We start from the raw sequence: 24,933 nt of genomic DNA, 5'->3' as shown, positions 1-24,933 counted from the left end.
GTCATAAGTATATTAGCAGATATATAATACATGATGTATATAATTACATAATATATTTTAATCCACAATTTATAGTATAAAATTTATTTAATTAAAGATATATTGTCACTCAATTAACATGATCATGTTAATGTTTATGTTTTTTAGCCATTTATAAAAGTATTACATATCATTAGCAGTGAATGTGTTAAAACGTAATTTGAGCATTATCTAAACTCTAAAGAATGACTTTGCCTGGTCGTGAGTCCTTACAATCTTAATGATGAATGTGTCGTGATCTGTCCTTTACTATAATGACAAGTGCCAGATTGGCATGGATATACTAAGTGGAACAATACCTATAACAAGAGATTCAGCTCATCTGATTGAACTACAACTGCTAATTCAGTATCTCAATCTGCTGAGATGAAACTTCAACCTTGGCTCCAAACCAGCTGACTCGTCTCCAAAACTGATCTAGAAGCCGTAGATTACGCTTACACTTTTAGAAACTTCATAAAAATAAACACAGCTCTTTTGCCGATTTCTGTAATAAAGTGCACACCTCAAAATAAATATTTACCTAAGTATCTATGTCAAGGGATACACTGATGATTATTGTGGTGATCATTATAAAATAATTTTTTTTTGCAGCTTGATGCATTTTCAAATCCTCAACTGAAAAAGGACTTGGGCAAAATGAGAGAAGATTGGCTGAACACTAAACTCCAAATGGGTGAGTAAAAAATTAAGATAATCAATTAATTGTCACAGACAATTTGTTGTAACAGACTTATGGACAATTATTTTTCTATACGGTGATTGTTTTGCTTGTTTCCTCATATTATGTTGTAAAATATTGGAATACAGTACTATTCAGTATATATTTCTATTATAATATGTTCAAATTATGAGACCTGGTAGTAATATTTTACTTGTGATGTTGATCTAGCATTTTCTTGTTTTTTTTCTGGATTTTGGTTACTTTTTTGCACTGGCATGCTTAGAAACCAAGTAGGCTTACAATATTTTGACATCTTCTATAGCTTAGATGCCAGTCTGGAATTTTCAAAGCTTTCTATTTACTTCACAGTATTATTTCAGTAAACAGTAATTTTACCAACATTTTACCAATTTCATGTAATTAGAACTAAATAGCTTCCATAACAGCTTCTGAATAACATTCTATACAAATATCGTACATAATTAGTTGAAATAAAATCAAGATATTTGTCGATACAGATTTAGTTTGCTATGCACTTGCTATTTTCTCATTTCAGTTGTTTGGTATGAATTGTTTCATTCAACAACCATTAAATTTACAGAGGAGTTCCAAGCGAGTTATCGTCGGTCGGAGGAAGAGAAGAAGGACGTTTTGTTGCGGCTGGAAGAAACTCAATCCCTACTCAGCTCACAAGCAGACAGCCACAAGGAACAGGTGCAACAACGTAAGTGTTTATGATGATGGACTTTCAAAAATTGTTAAATTCATAACTGTATCATGTCTATTTTACTGCCTTCAATCCTTTCCCAGGCTCGCAGTTTGCTGATGCACTCTGGGCCTGATAGATAACTACGCCCCCTCCCTCCCCTCCTTTCTCGAAGGGGAATTATTTTGTTTAGGGCCCATTTACTAAATCGGTCCTGTCCTTACCTACTATATTTTACCATTTCTATTTCTTATATTTATACCATGGCCATTTACATCCAAGAAGATATTTGGTTGCACTGATCCATCGAGTTCTTTTGATCCTAATTGTGTCTTCTTCATCCTCCCATTCTCATGTCTTTGCCTATTTATCCTTCCATCGCTTTTTTGCTGTCCAGGGCAACAACTAACTAATAAATAAGTTTAACTATTAAGGAAATAATACTATTGGTGATTGTTGAAATGAAAAGAAAAAAACTAACTAAACGAAAGAGATTCTATTTTTGAAACTCACTTTTATGTAATGCCTTGGACTTATGTGTTTTGGACAACTACTAAGGGCAAAGTCCGCAGTCGATTATCATAAAAATATTTTCTCATTATATTATTTTCTAACGCATAATTGATGCATGATAAAACAAGATATTGCTTTTCTGGTTTTTAGCATGTTTACAAAATTCTAAAGTCAGTTGTTACTCTAAAAGTTCTAGGTTTGTATCACTCTAATGGTTTTTATCAAACTCTTTTTTTCCAGTGCAAAAGATCCATGATGAGAGAGTTGAAGAACTGGAGAGGAGGCTAAGCAGTAAGGTAAGTGTTTAATTTTGTAAAATTGTTCTAGAGATTGAAGTTCTCTTTTCTGTTTTATCCCGGTTATATTTAACTCCCTACAACTTATAATATTTTAATATATCAAGTGTGCTGCCTACTAAGAATTGCTACCTTCAGAGACCTGCTGCGGCTGGGGATTTAGCTTCTCAGTTCAGATTGTTAAAGCAATAATATGAAAAGTGAATACATACATTGTGTCATGAGTAGTGCCAATAGTATTATTAAGAGCTGTATGCTCTTGAGTATGTTTTCATGTTCACATGATGATGATGTGTGATAAGTCACCCACAATGTCCAACATTAAACCAGAAATAGTGTGATAATATACTATGCAGTTGAATTTAGAAGAACCAATTAAAATACCCACAGAAAATCATAGATTTGTTAGTGGTTTAGTACTGAATATTATAATTACTTTTAGTCTTAATTTTATTGTGAAGTTATCAGATTCAAACCCAACTAGAAAGATTTTGACCAAAACTTGATTGCTTTTCTATATGGTTTTGTTCAATAAACCATTCCTAAATATTCAAATTTGTACCTTAAGGCCACTTAAATTTATGTTCCTGTCTCCCAAGAAGGTGTTTGTCCTCTCAACCTTCACTCCCCACAATCCTTCTTGGTTTTGCTTCCCTCCCTATTCAAAACTATACTCTTGTTTCTTTCTGCACTATCAACCCATGACAGTCTAAAATATCCCAGTGGTCTGGAGCCTTGCATATTATTTTCTATTTCAACATTCTCTCAGTTTAGAGTCCATTTCTCATGCATACAAAACTATCTCATTAGTCTTTTGATTTTGATTGCAAAATTTTGCAATACAAGACTAACAGATGGTTTATTTTCAGGTGGAGAATTTGCAGCAACAGCACGCTTTGGAGTTGGAACATCTGAAGAAAGAACACGCGTTGGAAGTTGAGAAGCTACAGACAGAGGCAGCTCAGCGGCTCACGGAGACAGAAAAACAGCTGACTGAGCGGATAACAGCTGTTACTTCGGACTACGAACATATCAAACTGCAGAGCAAGTCACTGCTGGAGTCCATGCATTCTGACAAAGACGCCAAGCTGCAGGTATACATTTGTGTCTAAATATCCTTGTGGTCATAATGCGTTCTCATCCCGCTCATAACTTATGGACAAAATAAGCATGAAACGTTCTATTGGTTGTCTTTTTCAATAAGTTGTTCCTGCAGTATACTAACTTTTGATTGCACAAAAAACCCTGGGAGGCGTGAACTTACAATCAATAAAAAATCCAATTGTTTTGCTGTTGGTATAATTTACCCCGGATGTCCGCAGGCAACAGCAGGTCGCTGCAGAATGTTGGAAGACGAGGTGGCAAGTTTACGTGCAGTGTTGGAATTGCGCAGCACAGAACTACAAGATCTGCGCCGCAGCAGTGAGGTAGCACATAGAGACGCATCACAACTGCCACATGCACAGCAACGCATCACCGCTCTGCAAGCTCGCGTAGAGGACCTGGAAGTGCAGCTGGAGAGGAAGACAGCTGTGGAACAGTGAGTATTTTGGCATAACAAGTGAACTATATTGAAAAATATCATGCCATCCCATCAAAACGGATTGTGTAAAGCATGTAACATAGAACACAAAGGGCTAGGGTTGAAGAGGTTTGTTGGGATAGCAGTCTTCCATGGATGGGAAAGAGTCCATATACAATCTAATGAGGATATAAAGAGTTAATATATTGGTACAAGAAACACAAAACTTAACTCAGTTAAGATTTCTATCCCCCAAAAATATGTTAATTGTTAATTTATTACAAATCAACAACAAAAACCAGTATAAACGGCCTTCTATGATTCAACAGCAGTATTGGTTATATGAACTCGTTAGCTTACTGATCTCGGCATTTAAAATATAAATAGGTCCTGAGTAAGAAATTAATCATGAACAAAGACTAAGAAATGCCTTGAATATTCACGGACTCACAATAAAGTAATAATAGCAAAGAATGAAAGTTAACTCTGTAGATAACCAATCATCACATTCTTGGAATGGCTGACAAATTACCATTTTGTGTAGATCGCTAGCGGCTGAAAAGGCTGCTATGGAGCAGAAAGTACAGCAAGAGGATAACAAGAACAAGCGGCTGTCTCAGTACAACGAGGAACTCATGTGGAAACTCAAACACAGCTCCGAGGTTGTCAGTGCACTAGCTGCACTCTCGCAGGCGGACCTGTCTGGTGAATATGTCTTTGAATACTATAAAATGAAGTAACGTACAGAGGTAATAAGTAATGAACACATAGTGTGTCCGCATAGCCTGTCTGTACAGTAATCTGTTTTTGGTTTTAAAATAGATGATTGAATTTTTTTTAGCTAAAATTATGTTTAGTTTAGTTTTGTTTTTATTTCTCAAGCTTTTACCAGCCGTTTTTTGTGGGGGGGGGGGGGGGCGTAATACTAGCGCTAGCTACTTTGGCCTGTTGATCTTTTGTAGCACCCCTCCGGTTTGTCTGACAGCCCTTAGCAGCTGTGAGTCACCTAAATTTCTTATCTGCTCAGGTTCGAGTTTTTGCCTTCCCAGAGATTTCGATCTTCATAGGGCCACAAGTTTTCGGAGGTTTACACCTTGGTTTTACAGAATCTGCATTGGTCTGTGACCTTCCAATTATGTTTACTTAAAATTATGTTCAATTTTATTGATCATACACATATACTTTTTTGTATTAATGTTTTAAATGATTGTCTAATGTTTTAACACCCCAAAAAAATTTCCTTGTATTACCGATTGTGTTTCTAAATCAAAGACACCTATGAAGGATTAAAATTGTCTGTATTTGATTGGTAAAAGAAAAAGAACTTTTAGAATACTTCATGATGATGATTTTTTTATTTAGTTAATAAATAATAATACTATATGGTTATATGCAAACTTTTTCAACTTTATAAAACTTTTTTAGGGTCGAAGAATGTTCATTTACTGCCAGTGTCACCACACTCCAATTTCACAACCCCTAAACACTGCCAGCAAGAATCTCATTACAGGTGGGTTAAAATATTGGTATGCATTTTAAAAGTTCTACATACATTAAATTTGACTGCTTTTGTAATAGAAGTATAGTGTTAGCAAAACGGGAGTGCCGATGGAGACCTGTGGGGGTGCGTGCGTTTGAAGGGACTTGACCTGGTCTTCATCGGCACTCCCGTTTTGCTAACACTGTAATAAAAAACTAATTAAAAACTAAATATTTTTGTACTGGTATGTATTAAAAGTAATAAGTGAACGTTATGCAATTTTTTTAGGGGTTTTATAGTTATAGAGACAAAAATAGGGGGGTTAACTTACAAACGGTCCGGTAGTTCTAAATTTGTTATATGTTGTCTAGGATGGTAAGTAGGTGTTTAAAATGCAAAATACACAACTCCCCCCCTCTGCGCCCGCCACCATATTGATAAAATCGGCACTTTCTTGAGATTTTTGCATCTACCGGGTTAGCTTTCCGCTCTGGCATGAGTTTTAAGCCTGTGTTAAATAATATCACGAACCACGTAGAAAACTGTCGCTAATATTTATGAGCCATTTTTAATCATGGTTAGAAATACAAATTCAAATTAGCCGTTATTTGAAAGTCCACATAGCGTATATATAAAAAAAATCGGAATAACTTTATTTTTTCCCCTTTTGATTAAGTTAATATTTTCTTAGCCATAAGTCGTAGAAACTTATTAAACGTAATTATAGGAAATTTAATTGTCTATAGCATTGACTAAATCTTCTTTTTCACTAAAACGTACCAAGACATACTGAGATATATGCGATTATCTCAAGAAAGTGGTATTTTTTTTTATTTATTCAAAATGGTGGAGGGGGAAAATTGTGTATTTTGCATTTTAAACACCTACTTACCGTCCTAGACAACATATACAAAATTTAGAACTTCCGGACCGTTTGTAAGTTAACACACATCTATTCACTGGTTTATAACTAATAATTATCTTTAACTGCATCTGTAAATAAGTGTGTCAATTGGTGAGTTATATTTATACTGTTTTCATACAGAAATTATCCAAATGTATCCTTATAAAATTGGCCAACCTACTTGTTAGAAGTTGTCAGTTTATTATATACAGCTAGTGTAATAATTTGAATAATCTGTTAAATATTTTATACTTTTTAGTCTTTGCAGTTGTTGTTTCATTGCTAAGATTCAGTTATGATTTAAATGCTCATTATTGTATTGTTGTGAGTTCAAATTGGAAATAAAAGTGTATGTTGAAAGTAATAATTGCTCTCTGACTTAACGTTTTTGCTTTTACTATCCTATAGAATTTAAATATAAATGTAGATGTGATTCCAAAACAACTCATCTTCAAAGTGATTTAGAAAATTACTTATTCAAAAGTAAAGGATATAGTCTCAGTCATAGTACGGTAAAATATAGTCACAGGATATAGTTAATTTAAAGGATAGTCTCTCTCAATGTGGAAGAGGGCATTGCGAGCCTCACGCAAGGTTTCAGCTATCAGAATTTACTTTAAACTGATAATTATTTTATATTTTCCAGAAATGGAGTCAAGGGAAGCACCAGCAATGACGATTCCCCACCGCAGTCTCCCAAGGTGAAAGGGGTCGTAGAGAAGAGTGACTCTGTGTCATGGGTGTTGGATCTAGGATTGGACGAGAGCCCCAACAACATTGCGACACGTCTGGTGCGCAGAGCTCACAGCATGAGAGCGGTACAGTCGGCCACTCCTTCCCCTGCTCACCACTCGCGCACCCTACCCAATCCTCACAAGCGGCAGCGTAGTCGGACAACCACCTGCGTATCCGGCTCACACAAGCCCCAGCGCACAAGGTCCTTCTCCTTCGACTCTGACTCGTCTGAAGTGTCTGTGCCGAGAAAGTTGGCTGCAGATTGGGACGGAGAGTTCTCCCCCGGGAGAGATAGTACGAGCCCACCGTCTCGCACAGGCAGTCAACTAGACGACATTGAAGATCTAATCGTCGTGGAAACTATCGGTGAAGACAGACTCAGTTTTTTAGACCTGGAACGTCACATAAATAGAGAGAAAATGGAAGTGATGGGCGGAGAAGATTTTGCTTCCCCTAAACTATCTTCTTCCAGCGGTGGATCAGAAGCGTCCGTTCACACTAGACGAAACGAACAGAAAGTCATAGAGAATGAAGAGATCCTCATGATAAACAGAGTGGACGGACTCGTGTCTTCCCTGCCCAAGGAATCTGCTGGGGAAGCGATGATATCGGAAGAAGCGTCAGACAACGACTCCGGGACCCGAGATTCGGACGAGGAGGTCCAGAAGTACTGTTCCGATGATGATAGCTTATCGGGGAGCGCCTCTGAACTGATTGAGAGAAGGAGGAAATATTTTGAGCACAAAATCAAAGACTTGAAACATCAAAATTTGACTGTAAAAAAGGTGAATGACCTCATGCCTGGTTCCAATTCTGGCAGTGTCTCAGCTGCTACCACCGCAATGGATCTCAGTTGGTCGGAAGATATTGATTTACTCCCTTCCGAATCGGAAGGTTAGCCGGTCTTGTGCCAAATGGAAATATACTTGAATCAAAAGGACTTATGAAACATAGCTTGACTTGCATATTACCATCGCAGATTGCTTGCAAAATTTTATATACAAATTTTACCGTGGGCAACCTAGCAATTGATAAAAACTTAAAAAGCTTTAATTATGCTGCTATGGGATCAACCGATTTCTATATTTTCTGTGGCTTATCTTTGTCTAAAATAAGAAAAACCTAATTTTAAATTTAATACAACTTTTAAACTCATATTTATGAAGAAGAGAGTGGAAAGTTAGGTTTTATTTTTTTAGGCTGGATTCAAGTTTAGGTGAAGGGTCGTCTTGTTTATTTGTGTAAATGTGAATTTGTAAATTAATAGAAATGTTGTGTACTATGGAAAGTCTAAACAATGTGGGAAGTTGATTCTTAAATTTGTCTAATGAGTTTGTACAAAGACTTGCACATTTATGGGTTAAGGGAAAATCTTGTATCTTGTGTTTTAATAAAGTTTTACCAAGGATAAATGTGTAGGGATGCGTTTTGAGACATTGGTAATACTTTAATTTCATTTCCAAGTTACTGTATAATATAGAAATTCAGTATTACTTTAGGCACATAAGTTGCTAGTCATAGACTTTGTATTTATTTATTATGGATTTCATTTGTTGTGGTTGTGAATGATGCTGTTTTGTATAGTGTTTAATTTTTGTGTACTATATTGTTAAATTTAGTTGTAATTAGATTCTTGTCTCATATTGTAAAGGAAAATTTAAAATTTTTAGTATTTTACAGCTGTTTAAATACTTTTATCGTTCATATTGTAACACTTTCTAGACTATACATGAATGTTTTTATGACTTTTATTGCTGCAGCCATTTAATTTTACAGTACAAAATCATTAGACACAAATTATCGTGTTTGATTATGTATTTAAAGATTTTAAACCGATTTCAAGTATTATTTGCTGTCTTTATGTACTACTATAATAAAGTTAGACCATATTTATGAAAACCAAATTTGTTTCTATTCTTTCCAAACATTATTAAGATTTAAGACCAACATAAAAATTTTGAGTTCACTAAATCATAAAGCTTGGCCATGATATACTTACTTGATACTTGAACTAAAAAAGGTATACTTAAGACACAATCCTATTTGTACTTCAAAGTTTAATGTACCAGAAATTAGTACTGTAGATACAGTACCAGAATATTTGCCAACAAACTCTCCAAATTTATTTGTCTATCAGTCACAAATTTTTATTGATTTATCAATGCGAAGAGACATAAGCTTAGAGCAGAGACGGAATGGATGGAAATCAGAGAAAGGTGGCGACTTGATATTGGCGAGGCAAACTTACTGAGGTTTGAGGATTGACGTTAGTTACCTAAGTCTATGTTAATTGTAACCATTTAATAATTTAAACATTTCATAATCTCTTTCATCTGTAGGTCCATTTATCTGGAAATACTTAACACCATGAACCAGTTTACGAAATAAATCACTCTGCCAATTACTCCCTTGTTTTAAAGTTGTGATAAAACCTAAGATTTATTTGCACTACAAAGAGGTAGTGTTATTTATCAAAATTCCTTGGATGGATGTCTCAGGCCTAGCGTTCTTGAATCAGAACGGACTTTCCTGGTATAAACAACCAAACAATAGGAGTAATTTAAAAACTACCTATTTTATATTTTAGTATTTTAGTCTATGGCTTGCATATTCTTGTAATTTTGACATAATAACTAAACAAAAAAAAAATATGGTTTTGTTTTGTTAATTGATTAAAATCTTTGACTTATTTTGCTGATACATTGATATCATTCTCTTTAAAAAAAAGTTTCAAAAATATACTAGCTTTAACTACTATGTACCATATATGAGTGAAAATTTAAAAACGTACGTTTTCAGGAAAAGCACTTTTAAATTTTTTTGTTCTGTTTTTTGAAACTTTTTTTATTTTTTTAAATTTATTGACATTTGAAGTTTCATAAAATGTCCATGGTAACGCAATATCTTTGGTGATTTTTTATTAATAGAGCATCTTTGATGAAAACACACGAAATTTTGTCACGACCATCACGGACATAAAACTGAATATTAAAAATAGTTAATATTATTTTTGTAACTATGTTTTGCTATTAATTAATTTACTTTTATGGCCATCATACAATAAACAGCTCACTAAGCTTTTGGTATATATGGTCTTTCTAGAAAAAAATAAAAAAACTCAAAAAGTTGAAAAAAAGCCAATAACATCTTTTTAAGTTTGTATAACTCCGAAAAAACTTACCTGAGACCCGAAAAATCGTTATGTTTTTATAGAGGTGTACTTCTTTTGTGTAAAAAACATTGAAATATGATGATATTTTAATTTTTGAAATTTTTATGATAGAAATCATCAACGTGATGGTCAGGGACAAGCGGTACGGTCGTGAATTGTCTGAAAAAATTTAAATCTTTGTAAACAATCCTTCAGTTATACTGTTAGTTATAATAAAAATATGTGTTTCAATTGAACTAAACTGTTCAATTTACAATGATATTTAAATTATTGTCACGACCAAACACAGTATAATCCATAAGGCTGGATTGGTCGTGAAAAAACCCGCGATGGTCGTGAAACTTTGGTCGTGACATTACGTGTTATTTGGCTCTGTTCTGGCGGTAGCCCTGCACCTCATGTTCGAGGATACAAAGTGGACTTCTAGGTTAATGTAGCAATTGAAATATCATATCAACAAAAATTAACCCCACGTCTACTTCATCAAATGACTACGTATGGTCATGGACACACCAAAATTACAAAAAACACAAAATTACGTTTATTAATCTTGTAACTACTTCTTTCAACACAAAACGACCGGCACAACAAACTTGACGTACACCCCGAACTAGTCTCTAAAACGAACTGACGCAATCGATGCCAGGCTTGCCACTGTCGTGCTCCAAAGTTGAAAATTTTTCCCAAATGGTCGTGACGCAAAATCGAGGGACAGACTTATTTTGTCATGGTAGTCAGTTTGCAATAACACTAAAATTATAATATGCTCCTTTTTTGTAAGTTTAATAACTATTGATGACATAAAAATATGGCTTTATATATTTCAGCATAAATAATTGGTCTAAAAACAGCGTGAAAGTTGGAAAATGTACCCTAGGGACACGTTATGGTCGTGAATTTCGAGACTTTAAAAATACGAAAAAAATACCTAGAACCTATTTAAAACCAAATAAATGTGTGTAACATGTTGCCCCCGTCCCAAAAAATATTAAAATACATAATAATAAACTACAAATCCAGTATCTACGAAGTAAAAGGCCAGGGACATGAAAACGTACGTTTTCAAATTTTCACTCATATATACATATATACACATAACTATATATATGTATAAATATATATAAATATGTATGTATATATATGTATATATACATATAGTCTAAGTCTAATATGTATAGTCTTCATCAGTAACCAAAAGTCTATGGTTGAACTTGGGCAATGGCACACACTGCCATCCGGTAGCTGCAAAAATGTGCATCTGTGATATTCTTATGATTGTGTAGCACTGGATCATCAAATAATTCAATTAAGTAAAAACTTAAAAAATATTAACAACAATGACTTCTGCAAAAAACACTTTTCTTTGTCACTGCACGCATATTGCTTTAAAATAAGCAATGTGGTACAGTACTTGAACATGGTACCAGTTAAAGAGGGTTATTTTGGTGTACAGAAAAAGAAATTGTTATTTTATTTTTATGCAAAATTGCACAGGTTCTCCTTGTTTATTGTGAACTGCCATATACTGTACATTTAAATTTAGATGCCGATCAACATAAAATAAAAGATGAAAGAATAAAGCTTGAAATATGGAAGTCTTATTACTTTGTACAACTTTAACATAAAATGCGAGTAGAGGATTAGCATAAAGACCTTAATGAATAAAAGAAACATTGAAAAATTTTATTTTAATTTAATTAAAAGCGTCGACTAAAGTAGTTTTAAAGTTATGTTTTCATTTATTTCTTCTCTGCAAACTTATTTTGTAGCCATCAATGGATAAGAGTGATATTACAAAAACATATCTTAGATTTAGAATGTTATCAGTGGCGTGAATCTTGTATCTTCTCAGTATATATGCCAACATGATTTTCATAGAGGTCATGGCATACTGCTTGCCTGAAAAAAAAAAATCACAATGTTTAATCTTGTTGTAAGTAATTAAAACATTGCTGCAAAAGTCGATATCCCGTTCCTAAGTAAATGCTGTAAAGTAAGGTTTATAAAAACTGACGTAGAGCTGAATTAAGCCACCGACAATAGATGCTGTCCATTCCTGATTTGTGTCAAATACACCAACATTGTACATGGCGAAACTGAAACGATACCCAACTCGTCAATGTAAACTATATACCGTTAACGTTACTTAAACTCTCACAGCAACAAAAACTAAGCGGGAAACAGAAAATAGCATCATGAAAGGATCACATCACCTTTTTAGAGGCTTAGGCCCTACTAATTTTTTTGTTTGTTTATACTTTTGATACTTTTAATTGAAATGACGACCATACAAAGTAGGTATTTTAAGCCAAGTATGAATGGAGATGAGTGTAGGATGAGTGGCGCAATCTTGTAGTCTTATTAGTGACTAAGGCCAACTGTCTCCTTAGACACAGCTGTTAATTAATAGCCCATACAGCTAATGGCAACTCTGGGACATACCGTTTATAGTGGAATCCAAACCACATATTTTTCATTTTAACTTACCAATACAGTTTCGTGGACCACCACTGAATGGTAGGAATGAATATGGATGTCTTTTTGCAGAGTTTTCTGGAGTGAACCGTTCTGGTTTGAACTCATAAGGATCTGGGTAAACCTCAGGGTCAAAATGAAGTCCTATAACACTGGTTACCAAACTGGCACCCTTGGGCACTGTATATTCACCTATTAAAAATAATAAACATGTTGTTGGTTTTGTTAGTAAATAAAAACATCAAGTTTGATGTTAAAGTTATTTTGTTCTCAAATTTGAAGCTGATACTTCCTAGTTAAGTTATATTCTTCCGCTACTGTAAGCTAGGTTTTGATATTTTCCCCTATGTTTTTTTACTCAGGTAAGGAGATCAAATAGGAAACCAAAAATAAAAATACAGTAACTCTAACTCAGATATCCTAGGAGCTTACTTTATCATGGGATACTAAACACTTTCAGTATTTTCTAAATTAATCAGTAGGACCACAGAGAAGTAAGGTACAGAGGAAACAGGGGATGCTTACTATACCCCCCGGAAAACCACCCCCCCCCCCAGATGAAACGTGATGTCACGAAATTTGCCAACTTTACAATATGGGAGCTGTGTCCACGACTGGAATACTACCTCCCTAGCAAATTGTGATGCTATGTAATTGTAATTTTAATTCAAGTAATTCCGTTTGATAACAGAAAATGCCTGTGAGGAATATCAAACAGAACTTTGAAATATTAAATTGCTATAAATTCCTATCCCACAGGGCAAAGGGTCTTTGTCCACCATGAGCGTTGTAGTACATGACGTGAGAGCGACGCGGGCGGAGTAGGACTTTCCCATAGAAATCAACACTATAGTCTGTTCACAAAACTATGCAGGTTGTGGGGAAGTGCCTCCACAACCCTTTTTGCTTTATGCAAAAAGCTCACATCAACACCCAATCACTCTCATACACATAGACGAAGTCAGAGTAATTTTTCGGCCTCAAAATTTCGAAATTATTGCAGTTTCTGAAACTTGGTTGAAGCCAAGTATTTCATCTGGATTGATCGCACTGCCTGGCTATTCAATTTTCAGAAATGATCGCCTGGGAAAAATAGGTGGTGGCGTCGCTGTCTATGTAAAAGATGGTTTGCAAGCCAGGCAGTTGTGCGAGTCCCCGGGTGAGTACTTGGCGAAACCCAAATTTATTTTTTTAGAAATTGGTTTGTGTGGTTCAGATGCTCTTCTCCTGGGGGCATGTTACCGCCCTCCGGGAGTGGGTCATCTGGCCGACTTTGAAAATTCTCTCTTGCGCCTCATGCCAGGCTACAGTCGTGTCTTGATCATGGGTGACTTTAACTGTGACTTACTCAAACCTGGAAGTTACTACTGCAGACAATTGACAAACATGTTTGACTCTTGCAACATGACGATACTCCCACTGGACCCGACCCATCACACTGCTGAAGCTGATACAATACTAGACCTTATTATTTTAAGTGATCCCGAATTTTCAGTCCACCATGGCCAGCTTCCAGTTCCTGCCATTTCACTACATGACCTAATTTATTGCGCCCTTGCCATGAGAGCTCCTAAGCCCAAACAAAAATTCATCTCTTACAGATATTTTAAAAATTTTAATGAAGCAGAGTTTTTGTCAGAAGTTATATCAATACCTTGGCACTCCATACATACCCTGGAGTCAGTTGATGATATGGTTGATTCACTTAATGAAACCATAATAAAATTATACGACAAACACGCTCCAATTGTGAACCGTAGGGTTAGTAAAAGTCGCCCCGTTCCGTGGATCACTGAGGAGATTATTAGGTTAATGGCTCGGCGGGATTCAGTCCATCGCAGAGCTAAAAGAACTAGAGACCAGGGGCTTATGGCCCAGTATCGCCAGCTTAGAAATCAAGTTAAACAACATTTGCGCAACTCTCGACTTCAGTACTTTCATAGATTGTTTTCCTCTTCTGCTGTTCGCTGGCGTAATCTGAAACGTTTTGGACTTGGAAAGGAAGTTAAACCTGTTCCAATAACAATACCATTGAATGATTTAAACGATTTTTTCTTATCAGTTTCGTCAAATGCAAACGTCACAGTAGGATAGAACCATTTAACTCAGTTAAAATCACGTCACTTTCCCAATACTATTCCTCAATTTAACTTCAAGCCAATATTGCAGATTGATGTTTTGAAGGCTATAAGGCGGATAACGTCTGATGCCACTGGTTCTGACAGAATCTCGATTTCGTTGATTAAACGTATCTTGTTTGCTCTCCTCCCAACATTAACCTTCATATTCAACACCTCACTCAGATCAGGTATTTTCCCAGAAAAATGGAAGACTGCGCTGGTCCGCCCATTGAATAAGATCTCATCCCCATCACTTCCGCAAGACTACCGACCAATTAGTATTCTTCCAGCTCTTTCTAAAGCTCTTGAAAGAATTGTCCATTCTCAAGTTTCCGAATTCTTGTCAGTAAACAATATCCTCAACAGTTTCCAATCTGGATTTCGTAAATATTACAGCACTGAAACAGCGATGCTCCATATAACTGATGAAATACGATTTGCTATGGATCACAGCCAATGCACTATTTTAACCTTATTTGACTTCAGCAAAGCTTTCGATACTGTAAATCATAGCATTCTTCTAGCCAAACTCCATCTTTTAGGTTTTTCTGATAATTCACTAAAATGGATGAGATCATATCTTCAGAGCCGAAAGCAGTGTGTATGTCATGACAACTTGACGTCCGACTGGAGAAATGTTCCCTGTGGAGTTCCTCAGGGTTCAATTCTTGGCCCACTACTTTTCACTGTTTACATCAATGACATTAGTACAGTACTACACCACGTAAAGTTTCATTTTTATGCTGATGACCTGCAAATTTATTCTCATTTTAAAGTCAGCGATATAAATGAAGCTATAGACATAATGAATCACGACATTGACAACATTGTTCAATGGGTAGCACAGAATGGACTTAGGCTCAATCCTGACAAAACAAAACCAATCATTATAGGTCACTCACGTTTACTAAACAAACTTGAAGAAGACAATTTACCAAAACTCACTGTAAATGGAATTACTTTGCAATATCAAAACAAAATCAAAAGTCTTGGATTGTTGATGAACCGCACATTAGACTGGACTGACGCGGTGGTAGATACTTGTAAAAGAGTATTTGCCGCCATTCACACAATGAAGAAGATGCAACGACTCCTTCCTTTTCACATTAAACTCTTACTGGTCAAATCACTTGTGTTTCCACACTTCAATTACTGCAACACTGTGGTTAATGATATGACTGTGGCTTTGGCAACAAAACTACAACGTGCACAAAATTATTGTATTAGATTTCTGTTTGACCTTAGGCAGGACGACCACGTCACACCTTATTACATAAATGAATCAATTTTGAAATTAGATGACCTCAGAAAACTCCGAATACTTTCAATCACTCATTCGGCTATCAATCTTGGAATTCCAAATTACATTGCAAAGAATTTTGAATTTTTGAATGAAAGAGGTGCAAGGGATACTCGCTCTGGCTCGTCTACGTTGCACATTCCTCGTCACAGAACAACTATTTATAATAAATCATTTGTAGTCACAGCATGCTGCCTATGGAACTCTATACCCGATGCCATTTAATCCATAGAAAACCGATCCCGACTGAAGGCGACACTGAAAGAATATTATCTCAACCGGATGGTAGTGGCGTGGCGGGATGGCGTGCGTTAGGCTTAGCTGCTGCAAAGAGTGTATGTGTGTGTGACTGTATGCTAGGAAAAGAAATGTATGTTATGTTGTTTATTATTAATTATGTTACGAAATGTGTATTTTACTTTTGTTCATATCATGTATTATTGTTATTACTATTATTATTTAGAGGTTAACTGTAAGAAAGGACCATGAGGTCCTAAGTTCGCCTCAATAAAGAAGGATTTTCATTTCATTTCATTTCATTTCATTTCATTTCATTGACATTTTGGCAAACCTCAACTGTTGAGCTATCGTTGTAATAGTAGAATCAGGTGGAGGGGCTGGATTTCTTCCCGTAAAACTGCATAAAATTTTGTGAAAAAAGTAAAGTGCCAGACGCCATACTTAAGTGTATCATTTAATGTTTCCTCTGTACCTTTTATTTCTCCGTCTTAGAAAAATAATATTTTTTTACTTACAATATTATTTATTTTTATTACTTTCTCCGTGTTTGGAAAACAATATTTTTTATAACAAATTGGAAACTAAATAAGTTTTTTTTGAGCCTGACTTAAAGGATTGCTTTGCAAATGTGCGCATATAATGAGACTTAACTTAATTATACTGCAATACTGTATAACTGTAACTAAACATACTTAATTTTAAATCATCACTCAATGTCCTTTTAAAACAAAGGACTACAGGTGATAATCGTAAGCTTTCTTTCAGAACTTGATCAAAATACGGTAGAGAGTTAAGATCTTCAGGTGTCACCTCTTGATCTTCTGAGCCTATTACACTCGAAATTTCATTGTAGAGTTTTTCCTGAATACAAAAAATGTTGTTAAAACATGAACAAAACAATAAAATAATATTTGGTAACTTGGGGGTATCAGGGACTTTTTGAACACCCGGTATATTACTTCTTTCTTGAACTACTTTAAGAATGTATAGATAAATATAGTACCTAAACAGTTTAACAATTTATAAATCAGCTTATAAAAGTTGAATAGGTAGTAATATTGTTTTGGTAGGCCTAACTTGTTATAAAGATATCTGAACAGTCAAAGGTAACTAATTGCAAATGGTATTAAACCGAGACTGTTATCTAATTTAGATCCTTCAGAGGTGTTATAAACTGCATTTTAACACCTTAATATACCAACATTTTTGGGGGGTTCCGAACCCCCCCTATCTTTTTAAGTAGCTCGCTAAAACAACCTCTCCAAAAACAACTTCCAATAAGATATAGTAGCATAGCCAAAAAAGTGATTATTGTAAAAGTGATTATAAAAGTGATTGTAAAAGTGATTATGATTGTAAGTGGTAGTTTGGTTTTGTTAGCTTTTTTTACAACCGTATATTGAGTCGAGTTCGAGTTAGAGCTCAAAGGGTTCAGTAAGTACAGACTACCTGAATTTCAGGATGGGTTCCTAGAAGCAGTAGACATGAACTGACACCAATGGCTGTTGTGTCACTTCCCTGGAACATAAGAATAATTGCTTGAAAATAAATAGGATAATATTGCACTGTTAGTAATAATTAGTAACAGAGCAATATAATTAATCAAATCATATCAAGTTTTTGTTGGACCATAATTTTTTGACACTATTTATATGTACCTATGTGCATGAAATAAAGAATTTTTGATTTGATTTGATTTGATTTGTTGTGAGCTGATTATCATTCTATCATCAATTGCAATGGGGACACCACCTATGTGCATATTTTAACCCAAATATGAGTAAGGATGAGTATAGAATGGAGTGTGAGGATCGTTATAGCTTTGTTCCTGACTATGAGATCAGCTGTAGCTGTTTTATTGGTCAGGATAGTTTATTTAAAAGCCCGATCAAGGACAGCTGGCTCCAGTTAACTGCTTGCGTAAAAACAAAAACATAATACCAAAATCCTTGATAGCTGCCAATTTCCAAAATAATATTAAACATATTTTGTAATACTGAAATTAATCTTTTTTGGATATTTGTCAGTTATACAACTTTAGTAGGTACCAAAAATAATTGTTATAATGTATAGAGTACTGGTAGCTCAATTTTAACTCCAAGAAGGAACATGTCTTAAATTCAGGTATAAAATCAAAAGTTAATTATTGTAATGCTCATCTGGATTCTAAAGCTTTTTACATCTTTTACCAGTCTTTTACCAGTTTACAAAGGTACTAGCTCTTAAACCTTAAACACTTGTACTGAATCTTTTATGTACAATGTACAATGATAATAGAAACTTACCGCTATCAGCACTGTCTTCATTTCAGCATGCAAATCTTCCTCAGAGAATGTGTTGTGCTCTTTCATGATGCTGCTGTATGCTTCTGGTACAGTCATAAGCTCTCCGTTTTCTGAAATCATTTGGTGACATGAACGATTTTGTTCTCAAAGTTGAAGCTGATACTTCCTAGTTAAGTTATACTGTTCCTATACTATAAGCTAAGTTTTGATATACTCCCCAACGTTTTTTTTACTCGAGTAAGGAGATCAAATAGGAAACCAAAAATATAAATACAGTACCTCTAACTCAGATGTCTGGGACCAGATCCTTGACATACTAAAAATAGGTTTGTAATACTACTACTGTATGTGTGAGTACTATTGATAAAACCTGTACAGAACAAACAGTGATATACAATTGGCTTGTGCAGTCAATGCAAATGGACAACAATTAATGTGATTCCTTGCAAATGAACAAGGGAATTTACGTTTGAAAATGCTTGAAGCAAGCACATGCATTCTGCTTCCAAACTATCTGAAGACTGAACCATGTATGACTAAGCACTTAGGAGTCTATTTATTTTACTTTATTAGATCCTGTAGATAAAAAATAACACGGTACCAAATTACAATTTCAAAATTTGTATATTTAGATTTTTTAGAATTTACCTAACTAAATAAACTACCATTGCAAAAGTTTAGTGTACCAATTACTTTCATCGGTTGACTTGTAAACCGACTCCACATCTTGTCCAATTCTTCCAACTCACTTTTGTAGAAGTAGTTGAAAAAGCAATCTAGCCACAGCCACGGGCTAGCTGCTCTCTTAATTATCAAGTGAGCAATCCTGGAACCCAGACATGTTCAATTGAAATCTCAAACATAAATCACTGTAAATAAACTACTATAAGGGGCTATAGAAATATAAATAAATTAATTAACTATCTGTAACATCCCTTTTTCAGATCGAGGGAGATTGCGGTGGTGGGACCAAGTCCGAAAAGACATGAGAAGAATGAATGTTATGGAAGAACTGATGGAAGTCCGAGGAAGATGTGAAGATGTGAAAGCTGTTGGCGAGGCCAAAAGCCTGCTTAGGTTTGAGTGGCCAACTAGGTTTAAGGTAACATCCCTTTTTCAGTTCCTTTTAACCCAAGAATATTCAGAGATTGGTTTTAACTTAGATCGGATCAAACTTTAGGAACTCATTGATATGATATTTAATATTCGATATTGGTATTTATTAATGAACTATACAATGTATTAGATTGATTTTAGTACTGTAAACATTTATTTTTATTTACCTCAATGTTATAGAAGCTCCAAGATCAAAATCTTCGTTTCTCATCTTACTTTGTATATCGAGACCAAATAAAATACCTGCAAATGCATTTAATGAAATTAAAACTGTAACCTAAAAAGCAAGAAATGCACTGTTACAGACTATATTGGTTGCAATAAAGGAAAATTAGACTCCCTTAAATATGGTACAAACATATTAATAGCACAAGTATAGGTAAAGAAAATAATACTCAGATTTTTTAAAATAAACAATAAACAAATTTTAAACAATACACAACCTCTACAGTGCACCAGACAGAACTAACAATAAAATTGTCTTCAGCTGAACCATAAGGATGAGAAATCTACTAAGGAAGGATGTTTTATCTATGGTCTTACTTATCTGGTCTACTTATCTCTACTTTTTTCCTATTTTAAAATCATATCTTACCAACAGAAATTTTCAAATTAAACATAAATATTACTTAACTGATCTTTACCCTATAGAATCAGAAAGCGTACTTGGACCATACTTGTATATTGTCTATACATCGGACCTACCAGAAAGTGTAAAAACTATAGTTGCCACATTTGCGGATGACACTGCGATTTTATCTGTACACGACAAACCGGCTCAAGCTACAGAAAATTGAGCTTGCTTTATACACATAGTATAAATAAGTCAACCCTACATTATGAAATTTTTATCCAAATGCTGAATTTGTGTCACACAAGCTGAATGTTTACAGCCTGTTACGTTAAGCAAATGTTATTATACCACAAGCTAGTCTAAAATGTTAGCGTTGGGTGAAAAACTTAAACAAATTAAAACTTAATAATAAAAAAAATAAACTAAATTTATGCTTTCGACATTAACTAGTTCTTAAAACTATCTTTCTTTCCACCCAAAAATCCATCAAGTTTGTTGATTCAGAATCGGGAAATAAAAAAACCCTGTCGCGTTTCAATATGTATATATAATTATTAAGTTAGTCTGTATAAGTTTTATCGTTTTACTATAACTTAAACACTTTGAATATACATTCAAATATGAGTGTTCAGTCAAATTTTAAATTGTTCATGCTGTAACTCCAGCTGTAAATTGTTCATATAAATTGGATGAATTTAAAGTTAGTCAATGGTAACACAGTTTCATGACTTAGGTTTAATAAACAAAAATTGTCTGGGTATCGAGAATAGAGCTTGCCTCCAAATCTTAAGATTGGTTATTCAACCCCAATGAAAAAAAAAATAAATACAAAATTGTATTGTATGAAATTGTATGGTATTACGCCACTGTATGAATTTAATTTAATCTAATTTATACTTACTACAAACGGAGGTGACCGATGCCTTCAGCAAAGAGTCAAACACATCAAACACCTTCCCATCATCATGACTAGCTAAATCCTCCACCAGCTGTTGACTGGAGCGATTAAACACTCTTGTTAGGTAATTGAGGTTTTGACGATGGAATATAGGGTTCATATTGCGTCTGCTTATCTTCCACTTAGCACCTACAAAGATACAAAGAATAATCATCTTGTCCAAATGATGATGTCATAAGGCATTACATTTGATTAAGTTTGTTTTTGAAATTTGTCATGTAATTGATTAATAAGATGATCAAAGTCTGTATGGTACATTTCTTATACTTAAATTAAATTATTATATGCCTTTTTAGAGGCAAATCTCCAAAATAGAGACAGCCCTCCCGCCTTGCCTTATTAAATCTATCTCCTTGTTAAAGTGGACCTAGAGAGCTTTATTAAGGTGAGTTTCAAGCAACCGGATTACAGCATTATGATGTAGTAAATTACAGCATTATGGTGTAGGATTGAACCCAGGCCCAAGGGCAGAAGTCCCACACTCAAACTACCATAATATCCACACAGCTTGAGATAATTTGTGTTAAAGCTGCATCAAGTTGGGAGTAGTTATATAAATATCAATTCAAATAAATAATTAATACAGTTAAAAGGTAGAAAAAATATTATAAGAAATGCAGATTTAATTATAAACTACAGAGTTTCCTGAAAACAAAAAAATAAACAATAATTTTTGTCATGTCATGTTTTATAGTGTGTAAGCCGCTTTAGACAGTGTTTCAATCTAACAGGCTGCGTACACGTACAACAACTTTCTGTTCCCCATCATTCATTCTACATCACCGTTCTAAAAAGGTAGGATACAAAGTTTGTTTCTTGTTTACTTTTTATAAATAGAAACTTATTTGTAATGGTTTTTTATGTCTATAGTTAGCTGTACAGTAAAATGTCAACCGTTTTATAATCTAGATGGATATACATGATTGGATAGCTTACACAAATTTTAAGGATGTCAACAATTGTTTGAACTATAGTAACTACTACGATCAGTGGCGTATCCAGGGAAGGGGCCCAAGGGGCGGGCACCCCCAAAATTATTTTTAGGGATGGGTTTTTTCTTGATACAAATTCTCGATACTACCAATATTTGGATATTGTTAACTTATTGGTGTCGAGAATCGATCGTCAAAAGTCGATTCCGATACTGATACTAGACACTTTGGCAAGGATCGGAAAATTACCGCTTTTGCAGCGATTGGGGAAGATGATGATGATGTCTGCACAGCCTCAGGAGATGATCAAAACCTTTTGCGATCTCGGAAGACAATGATAATCTTTACACGACCACGGGAGATGATCTGAATTCGGCCCCGATCGCTGAAGACTATCATGATGATTCCTTTCCGCAGGGCATATTCATTAGTTTTCCGTTACCACGGGAGACAATGCCAATGTCTTTATAGACGCAAGAAATTATCAAAATTTTTGCGTGATTTGAGAAGACGATTATGATGTCTGCATGACCTTGAAGATGAAAATGATGTCCACACAATCGCAGGAGATGATCAGAATTTTGCCGCAAAAGATTACAATCATTTTCACATGACCGAGGGGGACTGGAGATATTCGTGGTTTTTTCGTGATCCTATCCTTGGGAGCCACTGGCTATGATGTATGTACAATTTAGTAGTTGTATGGTAAGATTATTTTATAACTATCACATTTTTCATGAATAAAATCATAAGTTTAAGACAAGCAAGTGTGTAAGCGTGTTGAGATCCCCATTGCCATTTCAACTCTTATATTTCGCATGTAACATTAACTTTATGCAATTTCAAACTTTATCCTATTTAAGAAACTGTTTGATCATATACCTGGAGCTGTTATGAGCCCATCACGAAAAACAAATTGGGCAAATGTATACTCTGGTCCCTTCTCTAGTGCCTTAGAACTGGTCAGCAAAACCTGCAAAAAAAATCAAAAACTGTCATAAAGCCCCATACTTTTAACTTACTTAAGGATTTTTTCCGAGGAATGCTTGTTGATCAGTGTTAAAACCAAGCTTAACTAGTTTAAATCTGATACAAAAGTTGTGTTCCTTACCTTTATTAATACAGCGACCCCCTCTTAACCGACCTCACATTAACCGATAATCGGATTATCCACCCTCGCTCGCAAAATATCACAGTTTTTTTAACAGACCTTTTTATGAGAGCAGTTCAATTTGGGCTTATTTGTGACTTTTATGTTGTCAATACAAAATACCCCCGCCGCATCAAACCTGCAAATTAAATGAATTGTCATTTACTTGGCTGGGTTTTTACTAAAATATTCCCTTTATTTGTCAGATTTATTTTTATTTAAATAAAATTTATTTTTAATGAGTATTTAGGTTTGCTGCTACAGGGTAGGTATTGAGGTTTTTTTATTGAAATGTTAATACTTTAACTTCCATATATGAATTTGGACGGAGCTCATGTGTTTTCCAAAGTATGTGGTTTTGGCCTCTGGGGACCTCAAAACGAAAAAGTAAATCTGTCCTGGGTCTAGGTCTTACCATGAGACCTACGGTAATAGTTTATTCCCTCTATGGAAAATTCGCTAAAAGGAGATAAGTTTAGTTTATTTTGTAAATAATGCACGCACGACTTCAGGATAATGATTATACGGCATAATTCTAAATGAAAAGCATTTCATGTTTTAAAGTCTTTAGGGATTGCCCGTTTTAATCAACCTTTTGAGCTATCCAACCTAGCTCCAGTCCCGTTAGGGTCAGCTAAGAGGGAGTCTACTGTACTAAGCTACCTGGTTTCCATACATATGGGAATCTAGAATAGCAGTAAATGAGGTAAGGAACATGGTCTCGGAATCAAACTAGCTTGCTCAATTACAAAGGGTTCTGTGAGTCCTTAATTTACGAACAACCCTCCGTACAATGCAGTCTCTTGGCTGGAGAAATAACTCCTTAGCTCATCTATTTATCTGACCTCTTTGGTCTACTATACTAACAATACTGGTAAACACAAAACCTAAGCATACTAGGCCTATGCTTGGCTCTAATGTTGAAGAACATATCAAATACAATTTGCAGTTGCTATTGAGTTACGTGTCCATTAATAGTTGAATTTGTTTTCTCATGTTAGCTATGATGTCCAATATATTTGCTGAGTAGAGGGAATAACTTCTTACTAAATGATATAGAGGTTTAAAAATGTCTATTTAGATGAATTTTTTTAAACAAAAAATGCTTAGATGGGTTTAATTTAGTATGTATACTTATGAATTTATTTTAGTATTTCAACACAAATTACTATAACTGTTAATTTGCTTACTTGGACGTCTTGTGGTTTTTGAACACATATTTCTGGTATAGGTCCCGCCCACATGCAGAATAGAGAGTATGTATGTGCAGCAGCTGCTTTCATTCCTGTTCTAATAACATCTGTAAAATCTGCAAAAGCCAGATTAACTTAGAAACCCTTACAAAAAGGAAATATTTTGCAAAAAAATAGTGCAACCCTCAAATTGCTGTAACAATTACGGTTCAAAAGTATTGCAACTTTTGTGATTCATCCCTATAGAATATCATAGTTACTCCCTACGCTTCCGCTTACCCATAATAAAGGTTGTTTACAAGCTTATGGGAGAAAGTATGTGTCAGTTTGCTGATAGGCTACCGTGTGAAGGGTTCATACATGTGTTCCGGGTCTAGGGAGTGGAAAGCGTTTTAGTCCCTAGGGAGTAAAAGTCAGTTGTTGTACATGGTTTTAAACATTGATTGTCAGCAATCCCATATGTATCGGCATGATTTATCGATTCAATCTGTTGTAGCCAATTGTTGCATTATTGTAAATAGTTCGACAAATCAATTGTATAATGTATAGTAACACAATC

At 34.8% G+C, this 24,933-nt stretch overlaps 2 protein-coding genes across 3 annotated transcripts in view; one reads left to right on the top strand and one right to left on the bottom strand.

Annotated features, from left to right (window-relative positions):
- The window catches only part of LOC128988076 (uncharacterized), a 153,784-nt gene extending 144,885 nt beyond the window's left edge, over positions 1-8,899 (top strand). The window contains exons 8-15 of one of the 2 annotated variants that reach the window (XM_054409271.1): positions 634-715; positions 1,305-1,427; positions 2,163-2,218; positions 3,088-3,312; positions 3,541-3,758; positions 4,285-4,445; positions 5,166-5,250; positions 6,771-8,899. In XM_054409271.1, coding sequence (XP_054265246.1) covers positions 634-715; positions 1,305-1,427; positions 2,163-2,218; positions 3,088-3,312; positions 3,541-3,758; positions 4,285-4,445; positions 5,166-5,250; positions 6,771-7,758 — 1,938 coding nt within the window. In that variant the 3' untranslated portion in view covers positions 7,759-8,899. The remainder of the gene's footprint in view (positions 1-633; positions 716-1,304; positions 1,428-2,162; positions 2,219-3,087; positions 3,313-3,540; positions 3,759-4,284; positions 4,446-5,165; positions 5,251-6,770) is intronic. The other variant, XM_054409272.1, reaches the window with a different exon arrangement.
- Positions 8,900-11,704: 2,805 nt separating this feature from the next.
- Positions 11,705-24,468, bottom strand: LOC128986429 (cytochrome P450 4V2-like). Its single transcript, XM_054406798.1, has 10 exons — positions 24,372-24,468; positions 22,914-23,004; positions 21,043-21,228; positions 19,735-19,810; positions 19,138-19,277; positions 18,452-18,561; positions 17,616-17,684; positions 16,859-17,027; positions 12,519-12,698; positions 11,705-11,930 (listed from the first exon to the last, which is right to left on the bottom strand). The coding sequence occupies exons 1-10, from the start codon at positions 24,462-24,464 to the stop codon at positions 11,767-11,769; spliced, it is 1,278 nt and encodes a 425-aa protein (XP_054262773.1). The 5' UTR covers positions 24,465-24,468; the 3' UTR covers positions 11,705-11,766.
- Between the last annotated feature and the right edge of the window lie 465 nt (positions 24,469-24,933).

This window comes from Macrosteles quadrilineatus, unplaced genomic scaffold (assembly GCF_028750875.1).
Source record: "Macrosteles quadrilineatus isolate MER2022 unplaced genomic scaffold, UCM_ALF_1.0 Scaffold_2__2_contigs__length_208266976, whole genome shotgun sequence".
Classification (NCBI taxonomy): domain Eukaryota; kingdom Metazoa; phylum Arthropoda; class Insecta; order Hemiptera; family Cicadellidae; genus Macrosteles; species Macrosteles quadrilineatus.
Note: the sequence above shows the minus strand (reverse complement) of the source record. Positions and strands in the feature narration are given on the sequence as shown.